The 26,533-nt window shown below is 34.3% G+C and overlaps 2 protein-coding genes across 3 annotated transcripts; one reads left to right on the top strand and one right to left on the bottom strand.

The window, feature by feature from the left end:
* The first annotated feature begins 389 nt into the window (after nucleotides 1-389).
* LOC144443888 (phosphopantothenoylcysteine decarboxylase-like) lies at nucleotides 390-6,577 on the top strand. The gene is made up of 5 exons (XM_078133480.1): nucleotides 390-536; nucleotides 1,279-1,374; nucleotides 1,746-1,874; nucleotides 2,462-2,630; nucleotides 3,278-6,577. Exons 1-5 carry the CDS (start codon nucleotides 390-392, stop codon nucleotides 3,337-3,339), a joined length of 603 nt encoding a protein of 200 aa, XP_077989606.1. The 3' UTR covers nucleotides 3,340-6,577.
* LOC144443887 (uncharacterized) lies at nucleotides 4,873-25,637 on the bottom strand. 2 transcript variants are annotated; one of them, XM_078133478.1, is made up of 23 exons: nucleotides 25,455-25,637; nucleotides 24,405-24,554; nucleotides 23,054-23,201; nucleotides 21,967-22,084; nucleotides 19,626-19,742; nucleotides 19,068-19,177; nucleotides 18,813-18,840; nucleotides 18,079-18,390; nucleotides 16,930-17,017; nucleotides 16,365-16,400; nucleotides 15,948-16,015; nucleotides 15,489-15,569; nucleotides 14,992-15,122; nucleotides 13,951-14,257; nucleotides 13,312-13,393; nucleotides 12,732-12,826; nucleotides 12,341-12,454; nucleotides 11,439-11,529; nucleotides 10,783-10,919; nucleotides 9,881-10,070; nucleotides 9,435-9,493; nucleotides 8,561-8,683; nucleotides 4,873-8,185 (listed from the first exon to the last, which is right to left on the bottom strand). In XM_078133478.1, exons 2-23 carry the CDS (start codon nucleotides 24,514-24,516, stop codon nucleotides 8,126-8,128), a joined length of 2,607 nt encoding a protein of 868 aa, XP_077989604.1. In that variant the 5' UTR covers nucleotides 24,517-24,554; nucleotides 25,455-25,637; the 3' UTR covers nucleotides 4,873-8,125. The 2 variants fall into 2 exon arrangements, with proteins under 2 accessions (XP_077989604.1, XP_077989605.1); XM_078133479.1 differs by having other exon boundaries at nucleotides 15,948-16,012.
* Between the last annotated feature and the right edge of the window lie 896 nt (nucleotides 25,638-26,533).

Below are 26,533 nucleotides of genomic sequence, written 5' to 3'. Positions count from 1 at the left end.
CACCAGAGCATTTATGCCATTTATCCAAATTGGGATACAACTTCCACTCTCCCTGTGAATTGCATAGTAGTGCAGCGTCTTAAAATAACCAGTATGTTAAAATAATCTGCAGATTTCTGATAAAACACGAGCGTCAAATGCCAAGCACAGGGGCATGTATTATTGCTTAGATTGCCTCTCTTTTCTCCTTACAGGTAGGAATATATAGTCAAAAGGTTGTTATATTTAGTCTGTAGACCTGGAAAACAACAATCTATGAAACATTACTCGCCCCTATGATGCCAAGCTAGGGGATGATGTGATACTAGTATATCATTGTCCCATGGGATACCCGATATCCTCCCTTCACACGACCGCATGGAGGCGCTGCTTGTTGGGTATTCCCCAAGATGGCGGAAGGCGGATCGTCGCCAAATCAGTTGTCGGCCAGCAGGGATATAAATACCAATAAACATGTGTTGGTTGGCTGTACAGGGAGCGTAGCATCGGTTAAAGTGCCAAATGTTGTAGAACAACTTCTGACAACCATGAAAAATGTAAGGTAAACATGTCACTGACAGTTCAAAGGTAGCTGCCGGTGAAAAATGTACACATTTATAACATTCGGCACAATAATATTAAATCTACAGTACCACCATAGTTTATGATCCTAAACTGAATGTTTAATGCATGTATTGCGCTTGCTAAAAGCGACTTCTTTAAATATGTTCTTGTGGGCTATGGCTGGTGGTGACCTACCCTGCAGACACTTGTAGTTTCCCGAGATATCTAATAAATTATCGGTAATATTAATAGTGACATTTTGCTATCAACGGATCATATATGACAGGGGTAAAATAACACTGATTTCTAGTACGAATAAACAAGTTAATTTTCATGAATATGTGTTTTGCACATTCATCATACCAAAAGATTTACATCAGAAAATGTAAAATTTAAAAAATAATAATAATATTTTCAGGGGAAAAAACCACATAATGTAGTTTATGTATTTACTTGTTTGTTTTAGCACCAAACATTTATTGCAGAAAATCCAATGAAGAAATGTAGTTTTCTTTAACAACAGATGCAATGAAGATTATATATATATATATATATATATATATATATATATATATATATATATATATATATATATATATATATATATATATATATATATATATATATATATATATATATATATATATATATATATATATATATATATATATATATATATATATATATATATATATATATATATATATTCATAACATATATGTAATTTGATTGAAGGTTGAAGTAGAGGTAGTTGCAACTGAGAAATCACTTCACTTCTTTGACCAGTTTTCACTACCAGTGAAAGTACATCAAGATTCTGATGAATGGACAGTAAGTAATAATATCTATCACTAAAACTAGTAAAAGTCAAAAATCTAGAACGGAATAGTGTACTTTCTCCATGGATAAAGGATGCACTGTACTTTATACCCTCACACCCACCCCCACCCCCACCCCCACCTCGGAGTCCCAGGGAATGAGCAGATTGATTTCAATCTATATATGGTATATCTTGAATATTATGACTGATTAAATTCAGTTTGATTTCTTGTCCATGAGATTCCGTGTATGTTGTTCCACTAATATCATCACCTTCATGTGTTGGATCCCAGGCCAGACCTGGAAGTATGATATTTTTCTTAAAAGTGAAAAAAGAAACTTTGCCTATACTTAAAGACTAATGTTTGATATTGCTTTCAAAGACTTGGCAAAAACTACAAGATCCTGTGTTACACATTGAGCTGAGACGATGGGCTGACGTATTGGTTATTGCTCCTCTAGATGCAAATACACTAGCTAAGCTATCACATGGCATATGTGATAATTTATTGGTAAGTTAGCACTTTGGCAAGATTACTTTTGACTAGACTATAGTTTATATGTCATATCATTCAATTTCCACCCTCATTGGTCTGCTCTTTTGCAAGTGCTGGCAAACATGTCAAATCATACTTTTGACTTAGTCTGTAAGGTACTCCATGACAGGGCGCCCTCACACATCGGTCAGGAGGCCGGTGAGGGCAGAGCGACACAGCATATCTTACAGTCTAATTGTCAACAAGCTAAGACAAAAACAAACTAATACTACCCTTATGGCATGTTGATTGTTGACATTAATTTATCAATGGATTCCTCCAAGTTTCTGATTGAGTAGCAGTATCCATACAATCCAAATATATGGGAAGATGTGTGTGTTGTGTACGGTTGATAAAATCAACTAACTTTAACTTTTAACTTTTCCCTGTGGAGTTCGCTACCATCTTTCTAAACGCTACTGAACAAATTACAAGAAGAACTGTCACATTAATTTAAGATATCCACCTAACAGTCAAGGATCTTCCTGTTTGAAATTATATGTTGCAAAAAAATGACAGCTAATGTCAGCTGACTGGATGACTATATCTTTGTATTTTGTTAGACATGTACAGTTAGAGCATGGGATCTACACAAACCATTACTGTTCTGTCCAGCCATGAATACTCACATGTGGGATCATCCTCTCACAGCGAAACAGATTAGCTCACTGAAAGAGTTAGGATACAGGGAAGTGCCATGCATTGCTAAGAAACTGGCGTGTGGTGATGTAGGTATGTAATCCCCCCTGGCCTTCCAGCTTCCTTTCCCCCTCTCCCTGCCCAGAGAATAGAGTAGACGGTGTTCTCTGTATGTAAAATCATTTTTGATTCTATCAGAATTTCAATAGCTTTGTGGTAATCAAAATTCTTGAAAAAGCCTGGTGAAACTATATGCAAGTAAAATGCTTTTGAAACTACAAATGTTACTTAAAGGGACACAAGCTGAGTTTATAGTCATTTAGGCATAATTTTTGTTCCATATTTAAAAGGTACTCACAGTATTCTACTTACTGAAGCATACTTAACCATCACTTGCAATTGACTGAACTCAAATCTGGTATTAAGATATAACTCATAAAAGATGTGATGATGTAATTTATCGTACATACCAAAAAATGTTCAACAAATCCCTACTAAGCTCTCAATTCTAATAATGCCAGAAGACAATTGCAATGTTATAGAAGACGTGCATCGACATGATCGTTATACTGGAACGTGGTTTTATTTAGGTATTTTCACTTGAGTAGAAAGCTTATAAGCTCAGCTTGTGCCCCTTTAACACCGGATTATATTGACTTAGTTTTGATCATGTTAAAAGAGCAGTGTGTACTAGGCAATAGAATGGCAGCCACTGAACTTTCATTTCTGTTTATCTACAGGTATTGGAGCTATGGCTGAAGTACCAACTATTGTCGGTGCAATCCAACAAGTTTTACAGTGAATACCTTTCTGTCACTGATGTGGATTTTAAATGAGAGGGAGCGTTATTTTATCAGTGATGTACTATTCACAGGAAATCTGGATGACTGTAAAATTCAACCATTTTGGTTGAAACATGTGGTGGTGATAGATAGAGGAAAATATCTATCTCTCTGTATCAGGCATGGTGTGATATGCCAAAGACATTCATTATATTTACTCCAATGCAAACTCAAGTACACAATGTAAAGTATGAGTGGCACAAACATTTTTTGTACGATTATTTACAAAATGGTCATTTGTATAATGTTTTGTGGTGAAATTCTGTTTAATAAAAACATGTTTTTCATCACAAATGATACATTGTAACATTCTATCATAGTTAAACTTCTGGCAGTACCCTTAGGCCTTAGGAGTCATTCTATACTTTAAAAATACTATGAATCACAAGATCATAATAATATGGCCAGTCCTTGACTGATAACGTTTGTTGTACTTTACTCCATGCAATCCTATCAGCCAAGCTTGACTGCAGACTACAGTAACACATTTATTATGCGGACTTCCTGATATCACCTATAAACCTATTACAATATACTCAAAATACAGCTGTACATTGGCAGGGATCATCACTCAAACCCATTTAAACCCATTTCTCCAGTTCTTATCAGTCTGCATTGGTTACCAGTTTGTTTCAGGATTGATATAATACAACATTTTACTGTTAACATATAAAGCTCTCCATGGCGTAACTCCAGAGTACATTTGTGATCTTCTCCAGCCATACACACCGAGTCACACTCTACGTTCTACAAACAAGAATCTGCTTACAACAACAAATTACAGACAAGTCACCTATAGAGGTCGTTCATTCTCATATGTCGCCCACAAACTACGGAACTCTTTTTTGCCACTTGACATTCGCCAAGCCTCCAGCCTGGATTGTTTCAAAACAAAACTGAATGCTTATTTGTTCACCAAAGCATACAGTGACCATATGCTATAACCATTCAGTGCTAATGCACAGAACATTGTTCTGGAGATTGACATAGAAATTTGATTGATTGATTGATCGATAGATAGATATAGGGTTTTCTGAAAGTAAGGACTTCAAAATAAGTTGTAAAAACCCAAGCCAAGCTTGAAATTGTTAAATATTTTACACACACAGAAATGTCACTGCTTGAGCTCAAATATATTTGTTTTAGGTCAGTGTTTAGTGGGGAAAGTAAACATGACAACCAATAACAATTGTATACTCTGATGTTATAGTAATACGCCATATTCTGGTTACTGAAATTCCGGCCATTTTACATGTAAGGATCACAAGAGAGTGTCGCAGATCAGGATGTTACTTACACATTGTTTACATAATTCTAATAGTTGGGGGTTTACTGGTTTGCATGTACAACTTCCGGGTCAAAATTTCTCACTGTGCTAGACTGGATGAAGAGATGATTTGATACTATAGATAGCACGGCTCTTGGTACATACACAAACACACATAGATTTTATAATGTGAAATTGTCTACTATAATTTATTTTTAAAGCGTAGCATTATTTACATTTCAAAATACACGTATACCTTTAATAATCATAAATTCTACACATAAAATTGACAACTTTGTATTATACATAATAAAACATAAACTGATCCCACAAATCTCCCTCTACAGTGAAAATACTAGTCTGGACAATTTAAAATTGACCGATGTTCCTCTACATGTACCTGATAACGAAACTAAAACAAATTTACACTACATCATAATATAATATAATCATTATAATTTTCTGTAATATTTCAAATGCTTTCAATTTTGGGCCAGGGTCTAATTTTGTGTAAAGACTGTGAAATCTGCAAAAATAAATGAAATTCTGTGAATGTCATGATTCCTTCACAGAGCTGTAGAGTGAATATATAATGAATGAGTGTAAAATGTTAAAATTTAAACCCGACTGTGGTGTGCTGTCGGTGTATAATTGTTTCCTATTAATTTCTAAAGTGTTGAAAAAAAAATCAATCTTCCTGAGATATCTACATTGGTGATGAATTACGATGCTCATGTGTCTAACGGTAAATCATAAACAATTTGTCATGATAGTATTTGGTGGATAGAAATTATGCATGTCACTGACAATAGTCAAATTACGACAGTTTCCGTTGAGTCTCTTGAGGAACAAAGCAAATGCTGAAAACATTACATTGCATGAGACAGAATCCAGGTCAAACATAACGGGTATCTATTTAGCCATTTGTTTATTCATAATGTACTGTAGACTGACAACCTCACTTTTAAAGTGACATGGGCCAACTTTTAATATACTAGTTTTAGCTATACATATATACAACATACTAGATCTGATCTGGTATCTTCTATTTACAACACTGGTAATCAGTGATCTCAGTTTACTAAGAGGGACACAAAATTAAAACTATTGTTGTTCAATGTGGTAGATCTCACAAGTCGATGATAGCAGTGCCTCTGTTATGTGGATATAATCACCCTGTAATCAAGATAGTATTGCCATGCAGTCGAGATGTGTCTTCATCTGCATACACTTCATTTGCATGTGCATCATCTGCATACTCCATGGTGACGACAACCTGATTGGGCAATAGATTTTCAAACCGTATTAACAGTTTTTTGCAATTCTAGTTACAAGCCTATGGTATGAGAGACTGAACGGAATATGCCGTAAGCACTGTAAACAAACTACTCTTGAAGAACCTTTCAAGGTGTCCACCCATATATTATCAGAATTTGTTTTCAAAATATCGATTTATTAGATGCATTGTACTTATATAGTGAATACAGACACTAGAAAAAAATACATAAATTCGATATAATCCTAAAAATCTTTCTAGTATTTATATTTAAAAAGCTATCACCATCAATTATAAAGTGCACATTTTACAATGTAATAAAAGATATTCTTGAAATATATACATGCAAGGTTAAAAAAAAAATGTAATTTTTCTGTACAGAAACTACCTTCAAAAGTGGAAATAGTGTCAAATAAATGGACCCAGCCCGAAAGTGAAGTCAAAACAAAATATTCTTTTATCCTACCAAAGTTGAACACCTAATGCACAATATTACCAAGTATATGGTCTATCATGTGACAGTGTACCGGTAATAACCCAATTATTCTTTAGACCGTTCAATTAGTCATTAAATATTAACAGGTGTAAATTAGTCTGTAGTCGTGTTATGTTGATAATACGCAATGGAGTCCATTGTTTAGGTTCATTTGGTGGAAAAATGCCGAAAGATTCACAGTCATTCCAGGAAACATCAACCAGGGATAAATTTGGTGACATCAATATTCACACCGACTCAAAACTTTCTACATACCTTATTTGAATTACACCATTGGCTTCTATATGCAAAAATATGACATGACAATCATGCCATGTTGCCATGGCAACCTTATATATCTGCTTTGTTTACACCACATCTAATTACTGATACATTTACATCATGATGGTTGTGGTTTTTGGCACTAAAACTTTAATATCAAAATTGATGTGATCATTATTTTGGTTCTGGCAAGATTTACTAAAAGTTGCGAAGGTCTTGAAGTAGAATGTTGAAAATTTCTAAAAAAAAATGTATCATGAATTTGACAAATTTTATTCTACTGACAAAGTCATAAAAGATGTGCTATGTGACATAATGTATTATATATTGACCCAAGTAAACTAAATACAGTATCAAGAAACTACATGTAATAGAATTTTATTGTTTGTACAGTAAAAGTGATTGCTGGAGATCGTATTTTACATAATATTTACATATGGCACTGATTCATGCAGATAATATATAATCATTTAAAAGTAAGAAAATTGTAACATTAAATGCTAAAAATGTCAGAAAAGAATAAAATTTAAATATCACTGAAGATATATAATATATGTATGCTGTACAAACAATATGCTACAATCAAATGAAAATTTCTATTCAGTCAAAAAATTTCTTGGAAGCGATCCCAAATTAGTAGAAATTTTCATTAAATACTATGAACCACATCAGCATTCATTCTCATAATACACTAAATGTATAATTGTGATCATTTCATGTTTTGTTGCTGATTTTACATTTCTCATCCGGATTTCAGCTTTATTACATCATGTTTCAGTGACAGAATAACGCCACTAGATTGACATGTTGGTGGGGTAAGTTGGGTATGAAGATTTGGGTTATTGGTAAAAAAAATATTTACCTTTTTTGAAAATTATTATTCTTAAATAAAATATCAATGAATGTTTTAAGTATGTATTTCCATATGATGGATTTTTCCTACTCGCTATCTTAAGTAATATTTGTGGAATGTTTTATGCGTTATTTTGCTTCCTCTATGATAAAATCTCAAGAAAAATATATTTTATTGCCGATTTCTACAGATCAGTACTAAAAACTGTGAAAATAAAAATTAAAGCACAGTAGGTCACTACTTATTTCAGAAAAAAATTAAATTCCTGAAATTAAATATCCTAGGACTTAGGGAAATGATATTGGTAACTGGGTACCTGGTTTTCATCTCAATCAAGTTTAGTGCGAGTCTGTATGTTAAAGTATTGGTGAGACCTAAACATGTCCACCCCATGTTTCTGTAATGGTGCCTTCGGCATCACAGAATACAACAGGAACGAACCAAAATATGGAGACAATAGGGATAACTAGGTAAATGAAAGACAGCTGGCTGGATTGGTGAGATTACGAGATGAAATGGTTGCTTCTGAACTCTCTCTCTACCAACCAAACTAACAAGACAATGGTGAGATTATAAGATGAATTGGTCGCTTCTTAACTCTCTCCACCAACCAAACTAACAAGTGTTTTCTTGTAATCGCCAGATGTATCTTCCTGTCAGAAAAAAATTGCAATAAAACTTGTTAAGTTGCGAAAAAAGCTGTAAGACAAAAATTACGATAAAAGATGTAGAAAAAGTCATCCACATTTTCACACTTGTAGTGATTCCATGATAGATTCCTATTAAACAGATGCTAATCACCTTCACGTACATGTAACATATTCAATTTAGATGACTCTGGTTGAAAATTGTAAAATCTAGCTTAAACATTTCAAAACAAACTTTTTAAAATAAATGACGCAAAATTTCTGAAAATAAAAATGAAATTAAATCATAGTGAAAAGTGATCATAAATTCTGACCCATCTTTTATTTCTAAAGTTAAACTTAGTATTTATGTTGAAATTGTTAGCTGAAAACAGTACTTACAGCAATAAATTTGCCAAGACTTTTGTTATATGCGGTCTGGAATTCTTTCTTGATGTTGATCATATCAATCTCACAACGTGAGACAACAATTCGGATTAGAGGGTCATCCTTTGTACCGGCTCCCTGCAATAACATAGAACAGAAAGAGTAAGGGTACGATTTTATGAAAGTAGTGGCTAACTTAACTGTTTCTTTAAAGCTGCACTAGTCGTAACTTGAGCATAATTTTTTTGATCAGACAACCAACAATCTATTCACTGAAAATTGTTACAATACCAATAATTAGACATTGTACATGTTGATCAGTGGTCAATTATATCCATAAATAGTACACAAACAGGTTCAAATCATGATCACATTGAGGGTGCTGATTTTAGGGTGTGGACCTAAAAATCAATTTGATTGGATTTATTGTACCATATGATATGTACAGCAACACAGATATATTTACTCATTGCTGATTCAATACTGTTCAGTGTGTGTACAATATCTTGAATAAGTCATTGTATTTAACAAAAGGGTTTCAAAAATGGTCAAGTTGCAGCTAGTGCAGCTTTAAGGGTTGTCTACAAGACATTGACATACAATTAGTTTCTTGTAACACACCAGAATTTGGTGTTCACCTATCTCTTACTAATGGTATATGGTGATTCACAAGAAAACCTAGTTTTTCTCATTTTAACCCACGACACAAAATGTTGTCTTATTATAGTGAGCACCCTGGTGTTAAGTAAGTTTAACCATTTAAACCAAAGACAAATGTCTATAATTAAACCTTCCTGTGTTCCTCAAGCATAAGCCAAAATGAACTGAAATTGGTACACAGTATTAAAGTTAGGGCTGTGTGTTGGAATCAAATACAGTAATACAATACCTTCATTGTCTTGTAAAGTTTGTCTGCAAAGTACTTGTTCTTGTTTTGTACACATCTCACTGTTGAGGGGAAAAAAACCAAAAAGTATTATTCCAGTTTTCATAGAATAATCTGTGTAGGATTGTTAATACAAACACATAAATTTTGTTCTTGATCTTAGTAAATTTTAATATCATTCTTGTGATTATGATTGAGAGAAATGAATGCAAAATTCATCTAAAGACGTTACAAAATATAATGCATTTCTGATAAATTATCAAAAGTGATAAAACTCAATTCATTTCTGATGCGTTATACAAGCTGCAAACAGAATGTGTTCCTGATACATTACCAAGTTGCAATGTGTTTCTGATACATCATAAAAGTTACAAAACATAATGCATTTCTGACAAGTTACCATCTTAAATAGTGAAAGAGAATCCAACATATCAGAAATGCTATCTTACCGATAGTTAGCATGCTCTCTTTGAGATCTCCAGACATCTCTCTTTTGATGGATTGTTCAATGTCATATTTACTAAGTTTGGCATATTCATCGAATGTAGCCCTGAGTTGAGCATAGCTCCTAGATGACATAATCATGTTAAATGTAGACTCGTCAGTTCCCCACTTCTTCTCTCCAGCTTTGTACAGAGCCTGAAATCAAAGACAATGCGGATTATTATTACATATGTATATGTGATTATTTGCACCAGTGTGTACCGCTTACTAGTAGTATTTGAACTCCCGGGTGCGGTACCAGTGGCGAGCACTTGTAGGGTTGTGTGGCCAGTGCTGGAAACCCCAGGGCCCATTTTAGACCCACTTTGACCAAAACTTAATACCCCATTTTAGACCATTACAGGTTTTTAAAAGAGAAAGTTTAGACCTAAATACATTTTCCTTAGAAGGCAACATGTTGGGGCAATTAATGGCAGTTATGATTTGGTACATTACAATGGACCACATTTTAGACCAAGCAAAATAAAAAATAATGGAAAGTGGACCCCATTTTAGACTCTTCAGCTCAGAAAAAAACAGACCCTATACTAGACCAAAGGGCTAGAAAACACACCCCAAAGGGTGGCACATATACATATACTCAAATAACGGGAGTAGCCCTCCTCCAGTTTGAACTGCAGTGCAATACTGGAAACATTACTGCATACCTGTATGCAAATGATACGCACAAGTGTTCATTGTATGAGATATCTTGTCAACACTCAGTTGTATATTCGCAACATTGGCTGCCTTGAATACTCAAAGTTAAAACGAATAGAACCCCATCACACAAGTGCCAGTGTGGAACTTTGGGTATTTGCACTAACTGTGCCCTTCACTCTTCTTGATCTCTATACAACAAACTTACCTCAGCATCTTCCTTAGCCTTGTCAGGATCAACCTCATCACCCTCAGGTCGGTTGCCTTGGATACATGACACAAGAACCCTCCTGAAGTGGCCTGATGTATCAGAGATGACATCATCTTCTAACGATTTCTTGAATACTGATAGAGATAGAATATACTGTGTTAGGATGCTATTCTTTTTGTTAACTGCCACATGTCTATCGCGTTACACTATACACTAACATCTTTTGTTGTCTTTTTGTGCCAACTCAAATGATAGTCATCAGGCTGCACACATAGAAAGTTGCACTTTGGTCTGATCAAGCAAGGTTATGACCACTGTTGGCCGAATCTATGTATGCAAACACATTTATTTGAGTTGCATGAGCCAAACCTGTAATCACTATTTCTAGTAAACATTAACAATATCTTAATTCAGTAAAAACAATAGCAGATTGGAACCATCTGGATAATAGCACTGTGTATGCAAAATCTTGTGACACCTTTAACATTTTAGTCATTGTCACCAACCATTCTGACTAATACCCCCTATAATACCCATTGTAACTGTTAAAATCACGGTAACGGTAATTTTAACACAGTCACAGAGGTTAAGTAACTTACAATGTACATGTAGGTAGATTATCATATGCAAATTAATAAACTAATAAAACTTACGTCTATCATATTCATCTTTGATGGCTAAAATTTCTGCATTATCTCTGGTACATAGGATCTCAATCAAGGCATCTTCATCTGTACCTAAACCCTGCAATCAACGAATCACAAACCAAAGTTATACTTTAAAGGCCCATGTCAGATTGAGTTAAAAAATTTTAGTGAGAAAATCAATTGTCTGACAGACCTATTGATGAAAATTTGGTCCTGAATGAAAAAAAAGTGATCTGGTCTTTCTAATCCTTATGTTCGTAGAAATGTATTAAAGAATGTTGAATACAAACTTTGGGCTTTAAACTATACTTGTAATGAATTCAGGGTTCTCCATTGATTAGTGCTGAGGTGCAATCATGGATCAAATCTTGCCAAATGATTTTAGCCATTATGGAAAAAATGGCATGGTTAGGCTCAAACAGATTTCAGGTTTCAAGCAGGCTACTCTAACCATTCAACCATCATGACTCTAGTGTATTGCAATAAATATTTAAAGTGGCACAAGCTGAGTTTATGAGCTTTTTACTCAAGTGAAAATACTTAAAATAGAATCACATTCCAGGATAATGTTAATGTCAATACATGTCTTCTATAACATTACGATTGTCTTCTGGCATTGTTAGAACAGTTGATTGCATAGTAAAAATTTCCTGAGCATTTTTTGATGCGTATAAAAAATTATGTCATCGGATCGTTTGTGAGCTATATCTTAATACCAGGATTGAATTCAGTCAATTGCAAGTGATAGTTAAGTGTACTTCAGTAGACAGAATAATGCAAGTACCTTTAAATATGCGGTAAAAACTACGCCCGAACACGTATAAACACAGCTTGTGCCCCTTTAATGGAAAGCTTACTTCTTGTAATTTTGACATCACAATATTATAGTCTTGAAACATTTATTTTACCTTGACTGCTTTGTTGACCTCTGATGCATCAAATTCTGCAGGTTTCTTCATCAGTCCCATTAAAGTTGTCCTAAAGTTACCACTAGTTTCTCCATGTAGTTCCTTTATTAGATCCTATAATATCAAAACAATAGTCACGTATGAGGAATTTCTCTCAAATACAGAACAGAAATTTTGGTCAAATTTTTTTTTTTTAAATAATGACTTCATGAGTTAGCATAGTTTCTGTGGCTGTATGACTGCTAAATGTTTGAAAAGTGTTTTGTAAACCAAAATTTACTGATATTCAATCATTGTCAATAAACTGTGGCTTTAAATTTAGTAAGTCAGGTGTTCAAGAGGTGTTTTCCTGGCTACGATACCACATAACATTCGTCTTCTATAGACTCACCTTGCCGTACATCGTTTTGAATTCTCTGGATATTTTCTGTCTTTGCCTGTTTATACGTTTTGTAAGAACTTCTATGATAGCCTTCTCATCCGTACCTGCAATGAATCAAACTCAATGTAAGTAAAGTTCAGCTGTTTCAACATCTCATGATGGATGGCAACATAGATCCATTACACACAACGGCTAACACACAAGTTCTTCAAATGATAAAGTTGGTTATTTTTTCACTCAATTTAGGATTATCTTCCAAAGAATCACAAAATGCAGGATATTTTTTGATGAAAGGGTCTTCTCACATGTGCACACAGCTACGTATATACACTCATGCAAGCTCACACGCACACACACGCATGCATGTGTACGCGTACACACACACACACACACACACAATGCACACACACACACACACACACACACACACACACACACACACACACACACATACACACACACAGGCACACACATCTGGGAACAGCCAACAAAAAATGATGTACAAATGAAGTCTAAAATTAGTGATTTAGGCAATCTCTATAAATTAGCATTTCAACATATCTATACTGTATCAAAGAGATTTACTTACCAAAACCTTTCATTGCTTTCCTAAGTACTTCAGAGTCTTTCTGTGCATTGAAGTTAGGTGCCTCCACCACTGTACCATTGTCCTGTCAATGGTATTAATCACAAGTTAAAATCAGACATCTTTTTTTTTTCAGATGATATCTGTCCACGACAGAATTCTACTTACAAATGTTCTGAAGTGTGGAATGATACATAGATATATTCACTTGTGGAGTAGAATATTGCCAAGGAAAACTTTCTGTCATGAAGCTATAAATCAAATATACTGGAAGCAGTTGATAATAACCTATCACCAGAGGTTGCATTGATGACAATAATGGTGACTTAGCTGTAATCAAGTTTCGGGTTTGTTGACTTCAAGCACCTACCACTCATCTCACTATGCTGTTGTGCTACATCGTTAGGTGTTGTACCTCCTAGCCCTCGTATGGCAGCTAACAATGTAACACAACAGTGCAGTGAACTCGTTAACCATATCTAAATCATAACACACCCACAAGATGTGTCAGAAAGATAATGTAATCTTCAGAGTATTACAATCGCTTTTTCATTTAGTTTAGTTCATATATACTTGTCTTGTCTAAAGTCAGTTTTCAAAGTAGTTTTACGAGCACCACCAAAAAAAAAGACCTGTCTTTACCTTAGCTCTCTTTTCCCTGTATGTTTGTCTTCTTGTAGTTTTTGTACTTCTGTCTGACATTTGTGAATCTCTAGACATTCTTCTGCCCTTACTTCCACCGGAAAATTTCCCCACAGCATCCTGTCCCATACTACTAGCAAAAAGTGCTGCAATGGACTCATAACCTTTCTTTATTGCAATATCATATGGCGTATCTCCTCTGTTATTTTTACGTTTCGGGTTGGCTTTGTCATCAAGGAGGGCTTCAATGGCTTCCTGACCATCAGGACCCAGTAACACACCTTCATGGAGTGCTGTGTTACCATTCCTGTGTAGAAGGACGGAAACAGCACATACTGTGAGGTAAGTACATTTACATGTAATGTATCGTATGTGAAATTATGAAATGACTCTCCAGAACCCAATGTTTATGGATATCTTTATTTCCCTGAGTAGTTTTCCCAATTAAGTGCATGTGTCAGTTTTATCTGAGCACATCAAAAGGACTTTGACTACTTACATGTATGCAGTAGAATACCAAAACAATAACTCATTGAGATAAGGCCAGGACATATTGTCTAAAGCGACGACATGAATTTTTTTTTTTAATTCTCAACAAACCTGTCACTCAATCTACTATATATGACAGCTACTTTTTATTTAGTACTTTAGAACAAGTGTGTATGTGGTGGGTAGATGTTGTTTGCTTGTTCATGATTGGCTCTGCAGTTGTTGTTTTCACTGAAGTAGCGATTAATGTAGGGATGGTTATTTTGTGTTTTTCTCCGGATCTGCAAACTGCATGGGCTGGGCAAACACACACACACACTAAAGATTGACTTGGGGGTATTAAGTGACACGCACTGACCAGAAACAATTCTTCTTCTTTTTTTGGCCTAATTTTACCTTTCTTTTTTTCAATCATAGTATCAGAATTTCCGTAGTTTCTTATTTTATGGACATGCATGAAATTCATTACAAAGTTTGTGTCACAATAAGCACATTTCCTCCTAACTCCTCAAGACATACAATTCACTGTTTATTACTACAGAATTCACCAACCTGCCATCAGCCTTAGCATTGACATCAGCCCCAGCATCTACCAGTGTTGGGATACAGTCTACATGGTTATTCATCACAGCTACTGTTAACACTGGAATGTTATCAGCACTTTGACAGTTTGCATTGGCTCCCTGTTTAGATTCAAATTACATGAAATATATTTACCTGCGATATTTGTCATAACTTCCACTGAGACAGACAAATCAACAAAGAGATGCTACTACACACAATAAAACATATTACAGTAACCCAAAAGACAAAACATTATATACTTTAGCCACCTCTGTCCTAATCTTTGATGGCGTTTAGTCTTTGTTCTATAAAATCACTCACAATCAAAGAAGTCAACATGTCTTTCCATCATGTCCTGATAAAAATGTTACTTTAAACGTAGACAAAACAAGACTAAATGTAACACCATAAGCAACATCCTCTCACGCAATACATCATGGAACAAGAAAATTGACTATTGTTGATTGTCTTTACATTAAACTTACCTCATCTAGTAAATCTTGTACCTCATCAGGGTTTCCACTTCCCTTAGCTCCAACTTCTTTAAGTAGTCTGTAGTCAGCGCCCTATAAGATAAAACAACAAAATAAAAAATATTCACTTTTTGAAACTGACATCTTTTTAAACCTAAAGGACATCTTCATGCATTATTTACATCTCAGTGAAACAGACCCTGCTTTCTCTCTTATTTCCATCCAGTGAAATTTTAGGCAGGTTCAGCATCCATGTTACCTTATTCATGGACAATAATCTGGTTAGCTAAATGCCAGTCTTTCCAAGGGCCCACATTGCATGTGTTTCTGATTTTACATTTCCGAGAAATACTTTAAATCTCTATGACAGTTTCACCCCAAAAATTGTAATTTCATAGTTTTACTTTTCTTGAGAAGGAAGTCAGTAGTACATGTGAAGAGTGTCTTTGGTTATCATTATCAGCTACTTACAGATAATTTGTCTTGTTTCTTTGCTGGCGTACGTTTGTTGGTTGGTTTACGTGGTCTCCTTGGTTCTGCTTTGATTACAAAAAATATGGAACATTGAATTAGTGCTGTACATGCATAAGGTTATTTTTTATTTACATGCACATTTATAACTTTTCCCAAGCAGAGCTTAAAGGGGAACACTACTCCAGGAAATAAAGGTATTCACATAAACTTTGCGTTCTGGAGAGTCATTTCACTCGGTTGCCAAGCAACACCAAATTGAAACTCGTTTACACCTCTACTGCACGTACATATTAAACATATTTCTACAAAACAAACTCACATCATAATACAATTATTATATATCAGGACTGCCGAATAACAATACAAGATTTCTGTCAACTTTAGTAAAACAGGATGAAAATTTTTTCCACATACCTTTATCATATGCAGCTGTTTGCTTGTAGATATCATCTATACCAAAAAAAGGGGGTAACATATTGTTAAATATTCAATTAAAATTGACACAAGATCAACACTAGATATATTTTCATGTTTATTGCCAACATTAACATGCCAGAAGTTAATGGCGGTGAATTAATGGCAGTGTATTCTGTTACTGACAACGATGTATATACAATATATTGGTTTCAAAAATAATGATATCCATTATAGTAAACACACAAATATTGCTGATACAAAGAACTATAGTACATGGGGAAATGGACAAATAACCGTTATGTATATGTTATGTATGGTACGGAGTACCCAAGTATAGACATACACATACATGTACACAGCTAAAAAAAAAAACACATCTGTCACAGGATTGGCATGTAACAGGCATGGAGCAGTATAAATCTGACCCACAATATATAAACTCAGCATGTGCCCCTTTAAATGATGGTTAATTCAGTCTACATTGACGTGAGTAGCTACAGTTGATTCTGTAAACTACTACACCGTATCACAGATTCTAATAATCTTGAAATGAAAATCTTACTTTTCCTGGATGCTCCTTCTTTGAGTTGAAAGGTCACCGATATTGTAATTTCATCATCTTCATTATCATCAACATCTGCAGCTGATATCTGTAAAAAAAACACACACAATTACAACATCACATCAATCCGTACTTGTTTACAAGGTTTTTTACAAAAATTACATCTCAGGTAGTCTATGAAACAGAATGAATATTTTCTTTTTCTTCTTCAATTGTAATTTCCTACCTTTTTTCTACCTTTTTTTCTACCTTATTCTTGTAGAAACATACACTACCTGGAAGCATGGAAATGAGAGTTCTGTTTTCACCTTTCTAAATACATTTAGTTATGTCCCCATTTACACACAAGACTCTTCTTCAATGGTAATTTTCAACTTTTCTGTCACAATATTAGCTTACATGGACATATGTTCTTTTATATATGATTCCCAAAGTATGTCATACTTTATAAGGAAAGAAAGGTTTTTATTTGTTAAAGTCTACAAACAAACTGCATAATATTGATAAACATAGCTGTTCTTTAGACACAACCACACAATGTCACACAAGCTTAATAAACGAACTTTGTTCATTTAGGGGAGGGGGGCTCTGGTGTCATTTTCACACTTCTAACCAAATTTCGAAAAATTTCACATTTTCAATGATAACAGGTTCTGTATTTACTACTGAGATATTGATAAGTTGATTAAAATTGACTTCTAATGTGAGATACCATGCTGGGTTTCCAGTAGTATTTTAGTGTGTTTACCATCAAGTTTTTACTTTACATCAATCGTAGTGGTGTGACTGCTACAATTTTCATCATAGTTTACATTAAATAAATGTGACGATGTCAACATTTGTTTAGGGGTAGGGGTTTTGTCCTAAATGAACAAAGTTCATTTTAAACTAATAGTGAGCTTGTGTGACATGTGCAGTCTTCCTTTATTAAATAGAAGAATTGTTCTTATACCATTGTATGCAGCTACAAAATGTAGGTATAGGTCATTTTGTTCAACTTAACCATCAGGAGCAAAATGGTGCTTCAGATATGTACACATTGTATTTTAATGTCTATCCAAATCTATTTTACAGTGTGGCAATTTGTAAAGTCATCTATATAGTCTCCATAATTGTGTTACATACAGCAACCAATCAAAATGCCCCTACCTTTCCCATTTTAGGCTGACCAATAGCAGCTTTGAATTCTGCATCTCGTTGAGCATAAGCTTCTAAATGAGCAGCGATGTGCTGAATCTGTTTTTTCCAGTACCCCTTTCCAGGACTGGTATCTGTTAGTTTAAATTTCTGGGTTTCAATGCTTTCTCTCAGCATTTTGATTTCCTCTTCTTGTTCCTGTATTCTCTTGTTTTGATCCGGCGTTGGATAGTACATTCCAGCTGTCTGGGTGCCGGCAGAACTGTTCATGAGTGCTGGAACTTGCATTGTTGTCCCCTGCCATGCCTGAGGTGTATTGAATGACTAAAACATACAAATAAAAATAATGCTCATAATACCATGTACAAGCTAAGTTGAACAAAAAATATGGAATTTATACCCTGGTTGTTCTATGTCATGACAACATGCATGTGTTTCATGACAATGCATGTCTAAGTCACTGGTTCTGCTGTGTTTGAAATATGAGTCAAAATGTTCAAAATTGCCATTACTTTCCCTAATTTTTCTTTGATATTACTGGTGCTGGTATAATTATGTTCGCTTTGGAGTGAAGGAAATTGAATATAAATTGAATATATAAACTAGATATTTTGAGTTACGGGTATACACCAGTCCCCACCCCTGCCCCCTCTAACTCCACCCCAATCGAGACAACTAAATAAATATTATGACCTATTTCTTTTCAGTGTATTTCACAAAATGAAGATAAAGCTATATGTACTTACTGCTCTGGGTGTTTCATGTAGGTGATAGCTGTAATTCAAGAAAACAACAATAAAATAAGATAAGTCTTGGGTAAATAAATACACACACACACACACACGCATGCACGCACACATGCACACACACACACACACACACACACACATACACACACATATATATACACACACCATCAGCACTACTGAACCTCAGTTCACTTGTGCTAAAAAGACTTGTGTAAAACCATTTTGATGATAAAGTAAAATCAAATAACTTACTGGAAAAAGTACTCTGGGTTGGTTTGACCTCTGTATCTGTCTCTCATTATGTGTTCTACAGGACCATTAAGAGTTGCCATTGGTCCACTGTTTCCAAAGCCAAGTGATGTCTAAATGTGGGCGAGGCAAAGAAATTGGAAGAAAGAGCTATGTTAGGCCTAAAAAAATAATTGTTTGGTTCCAGTTACCCGACCCCACCTAGCTTTTCACTGCCGACCCTAAACTTTTTTTTACGTATTTGAGAAAAAAATAATAAAATTTAAAAAACTGTGAAGTCTCATGAGAAATAGTGGATGCAGAAACTGACATCAACTTAAAAAGACAAAGTAAAACCGTTCTTCCAATCTGTAATGGCACTATGCAAAATGCTCATAGACACACTACTAAGTTGGAAACCCTTGTTAAAGGGGAATGCCACTCCAAAAAATAAAGACATTTTCATACACTATGGATTCTGGAGAGTCATTTCATGATTTTACATGTCTCTACTTCCTGGAGTGGTGTTCCCCTTTAATAACAATATCTTTGGAAAAGATGAATGAAGGATAATTTTAATACCTGACTTCTTGACATAACAGGATTAGAGTATGGATCTTGGTAAGTACCATTACTATAACCAGTGTTCATACTTTGTGACATTAACATTACATCTCTTGCACTTGTTGTACCCTGAAACTATACACATACACACAAATAGAGATCATTAGAATTTTGTTTGGGAACCATGACAATAAACAGTCACAAATTTGAAAAGATGACTCTAAATGACAGTAAGATTAAATTATATACCCTGTCTAGATGCAAACATACACAAAAGAATCTCTTAACTTGTACCACAGATAGTGAGTGTCCATGTAAATGCAAACACGTCCTGCTATTGTTCCATACTTGTTGTGCATCTTCACTGTAAGTCCATGAGTCCAAAGCATCTATAACTGTTCTATGTGATTTAGTGTCCTATGTATGTGATGTAGTGTCCTATGTATGTGATTTAGTGTCCTACATGTATGTGATGTAGTGTCCTATGTATGTGATGTAGTGTCCTACGTATGTGATTTAGTGTCCTATGTATGTATGTGATGTAGTGTCCTATGTATGTGATGTAGTGTCCTATGTATGTGATTTACTGTCCTATATGTATGTGATGTAGTGTCCTACATGTATGTGATTTAATGTCCTACATGTATGTATGTGATGTAGTGTCCTATGTATGTGATTTAGTGTCCTACATGTATGTATGTGATTTAGTGTCCTACAAATGTATGTATGTGATTTAGTGTCCCATGTATGTGATTTACTGTCCTATGTGATTCATTACTGTCCTATGTGGAAGCAGACAACTCCAAACCAATTTGAAGCATCACTGATGCACGATTCATTTGAGACCCATCAAAATTTCCCCACCCCTCACTACATGTATGTGCTGACTCATAAGAAAACCCTCGCAGTGACACCGGCAGTGTTAATCATCTTGACCAGCTAGCTACATAGAGGGCTTACTGCCGATTTTAAACTTCAAATGAGGAACCATAGTTAAAAAAATAGCAAGGTTGTTATATCCAATATTAACTTTTTAATTGAAAATAAAAATAAATGATTGAAATACAGCACACGCTCCTTGATAACTCAGTGACCCCCAGTCACTGTATGGATGAGAAATTGATATTTATTTATAAGTTATAATTTAAAAAAATTTCTACCATGTTTTCCTACTTGGAAAAACAACATGAAACAGCTAGCATCAAATAGGTCTGTGATTCAAGTTCAATAACATGACAAAATATCAAAATATATGTAATTTTTTGTTATTATATGTACAATAACAAACATTTTACACTATCTTTTCACCTTTCATAATTCATCAAGCTAGAAACACAGACTTTGTCAAGGGTTTTTTACATTCTCTTTTCAGGTACAGAAACACAAAAGAGTTGTTTTATAAATTAAAATTGCAAAAAAAAATTCTCATCCATATGGTCACTTTAACATTGGGATAGAATTATTGACTGACTGTGCTGATTCCCCCATGCTAACACATAACAGCTATTGGTACTAAGGTTGTCATGAATTTCAAGGTAGCATGAACACATTGAAAGTGAGGGTGTGGCATTAATTAAAGAAGTCAAATATTGTAGAATATTATTACATTTACATCACGTGGAGGTTACTATGTATACTGCATACCATATACACCATGTTAACAAAATATGAAGCTATCAAACCATCAAAGCGACAATTGACCTTTAACCTCAGAAGTAATGATATATTAGGTAGTTGGGTAGTGTCATGAAGCGATCTCTGTAGTTTAATTTAGTAGTCAGTTCACGGTATCTATCTATGACCTTTGTACAGCAGGGTTAATAATGATCTCTTAGCAACCACTGTAGTTGATGAATTATGTTAGATACAACATAGAATTGTAGCAACAAGAACAGCTGCAGAGCATGGGTGGTTAGATGAATACCAGTCAATACAGGTAGTAGTATTTCTTGGTGTCAATTTTATCCTAAGTGGTTTCTCGTGTGTGTGAACACTTCAAAACCTACTTTAAAAATACCAATGTTGAGATAGCAGTCATGAAATGCTACTGTACAGAACAACTTTGTAAAAGGAAGGTGTGAAAAACCCCAATGTTTTCAGGTTAGTCCATACAGAAAATAACAAAACCAATATGGCTGAAATTTACACACTAATTCTCAGTATCTGCAATAGCATTTTACCTTACGCTAGAGGGTCAAAATAGAACAAGAAGTTTGACTTATTCTCACACACACCTATAGTAATGCATGTGAAGTGTGTGGAGCAAAAGTTATAGTGTTGACCAAGAAATTGAAGGTTCATTATTTTTATGATGCACCTTGACAGTAACATTCTATTTCAGTATTTCAGAATTACTTACTCTTGTCCTTGTGTCCATTTGAAAACTTTGGTCGTCATCTTCAATGTTATCGTCCTCAGCGTCGGCATACTCTACGGCAAAGGTTTTGGTGACTACCTTGCTTTCATTTTGACCATCTCTGAAAAAACAGGAACAAAGAGTGAAATTTAAATGCATGTATGTACTTATCTATAGTCATTATTTACGAATATAATTCTATGTTTTCATCTAAACAAAATATTATTCTATGTTAATTTGAGGTATGTGTATATACAATTTGACAACATGTTTTTCTCTTTTTTCCCCTAACTTAGAACTCAAACCATATTTTAATAAAGGCGACAATGAAACAAAATGATAATGGTCGCTGCATTCATTAATTCCTTTATGCATATTCTCAGATACCGTAGCACTTTACCAGACTGCATCAAAGCACAGCACAAGTATTGTTTCTGGCATGGACCAATAATACAAATGTAACACAACAGCCTGTTATACCTCTACAACTCACTGGGGAACATACAATCACTTTCAACCTCTGTAAGTGCATAGGATTAAAGTATTCACTTTACAACCTCACATTCCAAGTCAGCCACTCTAGTCTAACCAATCAGCCATCATGACCCCAAATACAATGATGCTAACATAAAGGCCCGCAACACAAAATAACATGTTCAACATTCAGTTTTTTTGTTAAGGGCAGTAAGTATGTAAAATCTACCCGAGATCCCCAGTCATTTTACCGGGGTTCCATACCCAAATTATGGTACAATGTATAGGAAAGTATACCAGTTTTACCATATTCCCTCACTCTGTTACCGGGGTTTCCCCAACCATAGCAAAAAACTCTGACATTACATGTACATTTCATCAAATCAGATTCAGTCATGATAGATATGTGAGAATCAATGTTCATGGATTCTGAGTAAAAAAAATTATAATTACAGAGTAAAAAATGCTTTAGTCACTGAGTCAGTCTTCCAAAGAAATTTTGACTGTAGGACTTTTCATGTGTAATACTACATAATTATATAGATATCTTTTATCATGAGTAAATTCAGTCTTTAGAAATCAATTTATTGACTACTGTAAATAATTTCTGTGTTACCTTGATACAGCTATAGCTTTCACAACTCGTCTGCCATGATTCAGTTGAAATGGTCCCTTGTAGCGCACTGTGCTACCTTTCCCTGGTTTACCAAATGGTTCCGGTCTTGATCCATTTGTTGTGAAAAATATAGATGACCCTGGAGTGGCTGGGAAAATGAATAAACAAAGATTTACAGAATTTCAATATCAGAAGGCTGAAATCAAGATTACTCTTAATCCTTTCTCTCTACCAGATATGACTCAGGAGAGTATTTATTTGTATACAAAAAAAACTACAAGTTGAGCAAAACAGGGTTAAAGTCAGTGGAGTAGTGGGTACAAATTTATTGAGAATAAAAAAAGGCACCAAAAAGTACTCAAATCACCGATGCTTCAAACTACAACTGGTGAACACATAGTCTAGGTTACCAAGACTATCATCCGGGTGGTCTCGTAGTAGAGCCCCAAGGGCGAGAGTCTGGGTAACCAAGACTGGTGAACACGTACTAAAAATATGATGTGCCATCAATGAATACATGTAGTTAGAATATAATAGTAACATGCAAATGGAAAGATCTTAGGAATCAGGCATGCTACAAACATTGACAATAATCATAATAAGCATAATTATAATTATTGCCCTATGTTTTTCTTCATTCAGCCAAGGAAAACACTTGCAGCCAAAGGGGTCCTTGTTACTACAAGGCTAGCGACTCCTAGTGACAAACCCTTCGGTCACAAGTATTTTACGTCCTCGGGCATAATTTATGAAAATTGGGAAGATAATGGATTTGGAACATTTTGACCCATATTTGGAGCACTGCAAAACCAGTGACATAGACACAGGTGGTTGTGATGTCGAACGACCAGGGTATATAATCCATATTTTGTGTTCAAAGACAATAACTTGGCTTGACTTTGGCATTATAATAAAAAATAAACATTTGTTGTTTGTAGTGATACACTATAAATTAATGTACATGTATACATCTGTCATCACTATGATGGCACTTGAACTACACTCTAAAACATTTTAGAAATTCCTGCAAATTCCACAGCTTGCAAAAAATTATGAAATTGTTATTTTTAGACATTTTGTTAGTTTTGGACTCTTATTTGTTGTAAACCAGTCTATTTTATGGCATTGTCAAGATGCATCGTCGCTAACCACAGACTCTTTTATGACACCAAGCAAGACACACCATCAACATAACAGAAAAAAATATCATCTCTGGTTTGCAAGAATCTATCTGTTGATATGACACCCTTATGACACTCATGATAAAGACTGAAGACATATATTAGGTGGTAACATCAGACTGATGAATACTATATATGAAATCAGAGAGAAAGACACAAATTTATCCTACCTGATTTAATTTCAATATTTGTATTAGAGTCTACATGATTCAAAGGTTTTCCTGCTTCAGGAATCTTTAGTGGTGTAATAACTGGTGCAGTAACTGAACCAGCTGGTGGCATCTTGACTTGCTAATATTCACTTGCTATTACAGCAACGCCTGTTTGAAAAGTAAAAACAAAATATTGATAAGTAAATTACATAATTATAACATAAATACATGCATATATATATATATATATATATATATATATATATATATATATATATATATATATATATATATATATATATATATATATATATATATATATATATATATATATATATATACATACATACATACATACATATGCACATACGCACACGCACACGCACACACACACACACACATACATACATACATACATACATACATACATACATACATACATACATACATACATACATACATACATACATATTAATTTAAGTTAATGTATGAAATTATATAGACTGAGTTTAACATGATTTCACCTTCTTGCTAAGGTTTTGAAAATCACACCTCAACGTAACTATTTTGAATTTTTTTTTAACTCATTCAAGCATGTCCAATATACGAGTACATTGATAGAGGGACTGCTATATATAAAGACAGACAAACTTCTCTATCATCAAATTGAATTTCTCATAATATCGATTTCAACTTTGTGATCACAGTAAATGTAACAAATTCGATACTCCAAGAGGTACAAACATCATAATGAAGTCTTGTAATGTAATGACCACGTCTGTTAGCAATAGTAGTTGTAGGACCTAATTCAAAATTAAGTGATAAACGGTTTTGTATACAAATCATATTGCATAATTAATGTTAATCGTTAATATGACAATATGACTTAGTATAAACACATTACTGCCACACTTGTATTGTAAATATGAGTATTCTGTTCCGTGGTGTAATAGACCATATAACTAGAGGCCAAACGGCGGCTAACCGTAACGTTTGACAGTTCTATATTGTACTGTTGACAACAGTGGGGACATCTTTTACAATATGTAGATATATTATAGTACTCACCGTTCAATATGAAACACGTATATCAAGGCTTTTTTCCTACCAAATGATGATTTTTGCAACTCTGCACCCTCCTTAGATATTAAATAACGTCCTGTATTTGAAATGGTGTAAACGGTATCAAGTTTGTCACATAAACACCGACCATGTGCCAAATAGTGTTTCATTGATTGTAACGGAGTCCGCTACCTCGCAACAAAATACAGCCAAACATTGAAGCTATCAAGGCCGCCTAACTCAGTGGTATTTACCCATACACAAATACCGTCACTAAACTTGGTTGCTAATCGTAATATATACATTTTCAATCATCACGGAATAGTACTAATATATTCATATACTCTTGATTAATCTGCGCTATTACATATTCATAATAAAATTACAAATAAGCTCGAAGCATAAAAAACGGGATTTGCCAACAGGCCAGGTGGTCTTTAAAGGATCATTACCCATGAGCCCTTTAGAGGTTGACCTGAAGATGACCCCGGTAGATGACCCTTTTCAAAATGTAGAGCGCCCTCAGGTTTTCTTAATTTTATTCTTTCTTTCTTTTTAAGACCCAAGTGAAACTTTATTCTCATAGCTAAAATCTATTCATACCATACACCTTCAGATACAAGAATACATAAATGTAATAAAATAACAATTTATTGATAATATTATATGCCAAAACATACAAAGTGAAAACAAAGAAAGTCAATAAAATCAGACTTGACTGAAAAACATTATGAAAGAATTTCAGCTGATAAAGTCAATTCGATGGGAAAGAGTTATAAAAAATCCTTTCCAATTAGTTAATAAAGCAGATTATAAGTCATACCATGACTGGCAGAAACTTCCTATAAATCAAATGAACATTGTTATTGTCACTGTGTACACACTATCAGTTACTACTGTGACATGAAATAGACCTCAGAAATAAAGTGTTTAAATTTTTGCTGTTACTTTATTCAAAAAAAAATTTCAACCCATTTTCAGTTAAAATCAAGGAAAAATCAGGGGTCATTATGCAAAATTTTGAAATAGAGGTCAGAATGTTATAGCATTAAGCTTCTCTGCTTCACAATACCATTTTAAATAAC

Source organism: Glandiceps talaboti, chromosome 12 (assembly GCF_964340395.1).
Source record: "Glandiceps talaboti chromosome 12, keGlaTala1.1, whole genome shotgun sequence".
NCBI classification, from domain to species: Eukaryota; Metazoa; Hemichordata; class Enteropneusta; family Spengelidae; genus Glandiceps; species Glandiceps talaboti.
This window is presented reverse-complemented; position numbering and strand designations above follow the sequence as displayed.

What these genes read in the sequence shown, in the direction of transcription:
- LOC144443887 (XM_078133478.1), bottom strand. Translation starts at nt 24,516, where the DNA reads ATGCCACCAGCTGGTTCAGTTACTGCACCAGTTATTACACCACTAAAG. An exon ending in AAATGGACACAAGGACAAGA is followed by an intron (nt 19,743 to 21,966) that starts GTAAGTAATTCT and finishes GTATGTGTATAG; the next exon opens with TTTCAGGGTACAACAAGTGC. An exon ending in AGGCTAAGGAAGATGCTGAG is followed by an intron (nt 10,071 to 10,782) that starts GTAAGTTTGTTG and finishes CTTTGATTTCAG; the next exon opens with GCTCTGTACAAAGCTGGAGA.
- LOC144443888 (XM_078133480.1), top strand. Translation starts at nt 390, where the DNA reads ATGGCGGAAGGCGGATCGTCGCCAAATCAGTTGTCGGCCAGCAGGGAT. An exon ending in TTCTGACAACCATGAAAAAT is followed by an intron (nt 537 to 1,278) that starts GTAAGGTAAACA and finishes ATTTGATTGAAG; the next exon opens with GTTGAAGTAGAGGTAGTTGC. An exon ending in ACTGGCGTGTGGTGATGTAG is followed by an intron (nt 2,631 to 3,277) that starts GTATGTAATCCC and finishes GTTTATCTACAG; the next exon opens with GTATTGGAGCTATGGCTGAA.